Source organism: Hipposideros armiger, unplaced genomic scaffold, assembly GCF_001890085.2.
Source record: "Hipposideros armiger isolate ML-2016 unplaced genomic scaffold, ASM189008v1 scaffold_138, whole genome shotgun sequence".
NCBI lineage: Eukaryota > Metazoa > Chordata > Mammalia > Chiroptera > Hipposideridae > Hipposideros > Hipposideros armiger.
This window is the reverse complement of record NW_017731488.1, coordinates 3054236-3060060: the sequence shown is the minus strand read 5'-3', so window position 1 is coordinate 3060060 and position 5825 is coordinate 3054236. Positions and strand designations below refer to the sequence as shown.

The 5825-nt window shown below is 41.0% G+C and overlaps 1 protein-coding gene across 3 annotated transcripts in view; it reads right to left on the bottom strand.

The window, feature by feature from the left end:
• Positions 1–5825, bottom strand: part of WDTC1 (WD and tetratricopeptide repeats 1) — a 76414-nt gene that overhangs the window by 37845 nt on the left and 32744 nt on the right. For all 3 annotated transcript variants that reach the window (XR_002124843.1, XM_019650239.1, XM_019650238.1), the window contains one exon: positions 3932–4015. Coding sequence is in view for 2 of the 3 variants with exons in the window: in XM_019650239.1 (XP_019505784.1) it covers positions 3932–4015 (84 nt within the window). In the remaining variant the exon portion in view is untranslated. The remainder of the gene's footprint in view (positions 1–3931; positions 4016–5825) is intronic.

Sequence of the window (5825 nt, the reverse complement as noted above, 5' to 3'; positions counted from 1 at the left end):
GAAGGGAAACAGACAAGTTGCTGTCGTTTTGTTCTTCAGTCTAGTTGTGGAGGACGTTGCTTCACTGGCCCAAGTTGGTACCATCATTGCGCTCTTCCTGGGCGAGGCACATCAGTCGCCGGCTTCTGGACGGCCGCTCACAGTGGCTGCTGGCCGCTCATGCTGGCTGCTGGCCACATAAGGTAGCCCATGGCAACCCACTGCCACAGGGGCTGCAGCCTATGCCGTTGCCGGCGATTAACAGCAGCCCAGCTCCAGGTTGAGCCGTTGTTCAGCATCTTAGCTGCAGAGGGCAGTGTCACCGGCCCTCATGTGTGGGATCCGAACCGGGGCCTTCTGGCGTCCCAAGCCAGTTCTTAACCAACGCGCCACTCGGCTGGCCCCAAAACAAAATGACTTTAAAAGGAGGAAGCAAGGGGAATAAAAAAGGTGTCATTCTTCCTCCAATCTCCTGAAATTATTCCCCATTGGTTAAAGCCAACCAGAAGACAAAAGACAAGAGAGAAGGTTGATGTATCTGTGCAAGTCAGCTGCCCTGGTAGTTAGTTAACTGAAGAGAGAAAGGTAAAGAGTGGAGGAGGAGGGGCAAGAGAAGATAACTTTCTTTTTTTTTTTTTTTAGCATAACAGCTCAGCAGCAGCTCAGCTCAGGCTCATAGAACCGCCGTTGCTCAGAGCTCACACTCTTGAGCGAGCTCTTAACCAACTGAGCCACTCGGCCGGCCCAAAGATAACTTTTACAGTTTACTCTTTTTAACTGCTTATATCCTATCTTTCCTTTCATCTGGGGAAAAAGCTTGTGATAAATAAATAAATTCATTAATTAATTTCCATCACCCTCCTAAAAAAAAAAAAAAGACAGTTGTCTATCCTTGCAGTTGCTGTTTCTTTACTTCCAATTACTACTCAACCCTCCAACCTGGCATCTATTCCTACCGCTCCAATGAAACTGCTCTAGTCAAGACTGCAGTCAGTATTTTGTTTTAAAGATTTTATTGGGGAATTGGGGGAGGGCAACAGATAAGTTGCTGTCCTTTTGTTCTTCAGTCTAGTTGTGGAGGATGTCGCTTCACTGGCCCATGTTGGTATTATGATCATTGTGCTCTTCCTGGCTGAGGCAGCCATTGGATGGCCACTCAAGGTGGTTCACGGCAGCTCACTGCAGCAGGGGCTGCAGCCTACGCCATCGCCGGCGACTCACGGCCGCCCAGCTCCAGGTGAAGCTGTTGCTCACCATCTTAGCTGTAGAGGGCACAGCGTCACTGGCCCATGTGGGATCCGAATTGACGGCCCTGCTGCTCAGAGCTCGTGCTTCCAAGCCAACTCTTAACCAACTGAGCCACTTGGCCTGCCCCACTGTCATTGTTTTGTCCTCATCTTTCTCAACCTTCAGAAGCACTGAGTACAAATGACCACTCCATCTTTCTTGAAACACTTCCATTACTTGGCCTTTACAATCTCCTGGTTTTATTTCCTTTCTACTTCACTGACGCCTCTTTCTTGATTACCTTTTCATAAATCTCCTTAGCTTGTAATCAGCTCCTCAGAGCTAGGTCTTGGACCCTATTCTCTAAGGCTCCACGGACATTTGAGGTCTCCAGTTTCTCCCTATCAGCCAGAACTCTCTCCTGATTAGCACCATCGTACCTGACATCTCCATAAAGCTATCTAATAGGCTTCCAAAGGTAACACGTCCAACCCGTTTCTCTCCCAAACCTAGTTTTTCCTCTCACTCTTCTTTCCATCTGCTCTCATTTCTCTAAGTCTCATAAGAGGCAAAGCTGGGCTTTAAACTAGGTCTTTTTTTTCACATCTAAACCTGTGTACATTCCTTCATACAGTGCACTGCTACCACAGGTCCTGGGCAAGATGGCCTTCAGGCAAGTACAAATCGAAATAGCTCACCTTAACATAACTGTGGTTTTGAGTTCTAGACTTTGAGACACAATAGATGGGATCCTGTTTTGTATTCACTGAAGTTTCCAAGTCTATTCTGGACAAAGTTATCAAACCAGGAAGACATGGTAAAGATAATATGGGTTAGGTGGAGGGGAAGCTGAAAGGAGAAGCTAGCCAGCCAGGGGTCACTGTCTACTCAGCAGCTCCAGGGCAGGGTTTCTCAGCCTCGGTGTTATTGGCATTCGGGGTTACAAACTTCTTTGTGGCACATTCTTTGTGGTCCTGTGCACTGTGGGAGGTTTAGCAGCATCCATCTGTAGCCTCTACCCACTATATGCCAACAGTAACCTTCTAGTTTCAGCAACCAAACTTGTTTCTGGACATTGCCAGATGTCCCCTTGAAGGTAAATGCTTCCATGTTCCGCCCCCAACTGCACTACAGGGATGTACTCTAAGTTATGTTTTGAAGAAAATACGGAAATTCAACAAAGTAAAGGATAAACAATAAAATATATTAAAAAATTATGTTTTCAAAGACTTTTTAGAGATACGGGAAAATAATCACGATATAAAAGTATAAAAGGTTTTACCATACTATGTAAATGGTATTAGCCCACTTTGTAGGGAAAAATTTTATATAAGCATGGAAAAAACCCTGAAAGATTTAAGATCATAATTGTTATTTTATTGAATTAGCTTGCTATGATCCAAGCACTGCATTAAGTGCTTCACACAAATCTTCTCATTTAATCATCACAATTTTCAGTTATTGCTCTCTTTTATTTATCAGGCAAGTAGGGGTAACTTGCACAAGGCTATATAGCTGTGGAGAAGATAGGTCTTGAAATGAAATTTACCAAGTTCCAACGCCCATCTTTTAACCAGTATTCTGCTTCATAATATACAAAGGTAGTATATCAAGTATTAACAATGTTTATCTCTAGATGGTTGAATTAAAAGTGATTTTGTTTTCTTCTCTATATTTTTGTGTCTATTCCATATTTTCTAGTATGATATTTATTACTTCTATAAGCAGAAAAAAATTTAAAAATTGTGAAGGCTACTTGGTAACATGGAGAAAAGGATTATTATGTGTTAACTCAAAAAAGATACAAAATTCAAGGTAAAGTATAATTACAATTATGTAAAAATATGCAGGAGATAAAAGGAAGCATATAAAATGCTAATAGTAATTGTATTACAGAGGTGGCACTAAGAAGTACTTTTTACTTATCTTTTCCGTATTACTATTAATGGAGTTATGTTTTATAATAGATAAAAGTTTATAATTAAAAGAAAGCAATAACAATCATCTATAATTTCACTACCTTGAGATAACACTGTTAACTTTCAATAAATTTCTTTCTAGTCTTTTTCTAAGACCTACACGATCACTTACAAACACTAACCTGAAGGAGCCAAAGAGAATTCTTACTCAACCTGCAGATAATGCGAAATTGGAAAGGACAGCTAAAAGTTGGATTCAAAACATGATCTTGAGGAAGAAAAGGCAATGGAACCAAAACTACAGAGTGTCTGCGTCAGATACAGTGAAAAAGCCGACTTCCAGACTGAAGTCCAGACTTCCGACTTCCTAGCTCTCCACGGATTGGACAGGACAACGCTGGACACAAGGTGCTTGGCCTTTCTAAACCCGTTTTTTGTCATACCTATTTTCTATCTGCCTCCCCACAGCATTTCTTTGAAGCTAAAGTGTGTGTGTATATAAAAACATGTTGTAAACTCTAAATTCCTATACGAAGGTAAAACATTATATTGTCCAAGCCAATAGTAAAAACAATGGTATGCAATTCAACAGATTTTCTTCCAAGCACAAAACAAATAACATAACCCCAAAATAATTTCTATGTGATCATATCAATCACTAATCTTGACTCAGATTTACCTGCTTAATAAAACTGGTGGTAGAGAAAGACTTAGTTTATGACTTGAATAATGCCAAGAAGGGTCCTCTGTAGGCAGAGGATAGAGAGCTGGCCACCTGCATCTAGGACGCCAACTGGATTTCTTACCTGCAGCTCTGCTTCCAGGCCCAGCCGTCTGATAAAGGGGTCAGTGACATGGTAGCGCCGCTCAAAGCTCAGGGCACCCCGCTCCTGGGGGAGAGAAACACACACATAGTTTCATTGATTAATTCATCATGATTTACTAGGTGCCTATTGTATATCCAGCACTGTGCCAGGCACCACAGAAGCTAAAAAAGATAATAAGAGATTGGCCTGGGCCGGCCAAGTGGCGCGATGGTTAAGAACTGGTTTGGGACGCCAAAGGGCCCCGGTTCGGATCCCACATATGAGGGCCAGTGACACTGCCCTCCACAGCTAAGATGCTGAAACAGCTCAACCTGGTGCTGGGCTGCCGTGAGTCACCGGCGANTGAAGAACAAAACGACAGCAACTTGTCTGTTCCCCTTCCCCCAATTCCCCAGCACTGTTCCCATCCCCCCAATTCCCCAATAAAAAAAAAATCTTAAAATAAATAAATAAATAATCCCTTAAAAAAGTTACAATGTAGAATCTGAAACCACATAAATGAACTATTGTTACCTTGCTACATTAAAATGCATTGGTCTATAGTGCATTATGTACGGGTCTTTTACATGTGTGATTTTGTTACATTGTACATTGGTTATTTTCAAAATAGCGACTCATTGCATTTGAAAATCTTCAAATGTTAATGTTCATTATACAAAATTGATGACATTTGTTAATAATACCAAAGAAAGTCTGTTAAGTATTGAGACTCTATCAACCTTATGGTGGCAGATACACATTTCTTTTTTTAACTTTAAAAGCTCCAATTTTGTCCTTGGCAACAAATACTGTCAGCTGTTTTTCTTGAAGTGGCAGCTCATTTTATCAATTTTTATGAAAATGTCTGCCAAATATGCACATTTGAATAGCCATAGTTTTCATCTGCTAGTCATTCTTTCAGACAGTATTCCATGAAAAAAATGGCTAGTTGAGCTTGCAACTCAAGTAATTGCACAAGTGCTTTTCCTTAAGACAACCATCATAGTTCAACATACAGCAGCAGTACTTTATGGGTACTTCCCATCCCATAATACAGAATACTAAAGAGATATGTATTTAAGAGTTGAAGTGTAATAAAATTAATAATTTTGCCACTTTACTACATCAAGGTCATTTTAGGTAAAATAGCTTTTTTGCAGGAGAGGGAGGGGAGTGTCATTTCACATGCATGTGGTGAATAATTCAATGACAGTTTTAAGCTACTTGCCTTGATTCATGTTAAGGTGACAGTAGTTCTATCCACCACTTTTTGGGGGCAAATTTTTCAATGAATTAATTTTTTTTTCTCAAATGTTTCAGTATTACTATGAAAGTAGTTTGATCCCATGGATTCCCTTGAAAAAGTCATGGGGATCCTCACATGACTTTTTGAGACCACACTTTGAGAATTGCTATTATAGGCTATCTCCATCAGTGACGCTCCAGTTTTTATCCCAGTCTATGCCTCTCTCCTGATCTCAGACCTCCTGAACCCTGTAACAATGACAGATGTCTTTGCTTGCATCAAAGGCCAAGCCCCCTGCTTGAACTCTGGATCTCATCTCAGCCAGCTTTCCCCAGGACTGTGCTCCTTTAATTATTCTGTCCTCCTAGATCAGCAATCCCTTCCTCTCTCATCAACATACAAACATGCTCTAGCATTTCTCCCCTTCTTACAAATCCCTCCTTTGATCCCACCAGACACCTCCAGCTACTGCCCCATTTCTATGCTTCCTTTGGTAAACAAAATTGCTTTGTCTATATAACTCAATAAAGCTGGAAAAAAACCAAAACAAAATGACTTTATTTATTTATTTTTTAAAGATTTTTATTGGGGAATTGGGGGGATGGGAACAGTGCTGGGGAATTGGGGGAAGGGAAACAGACAAGTTGC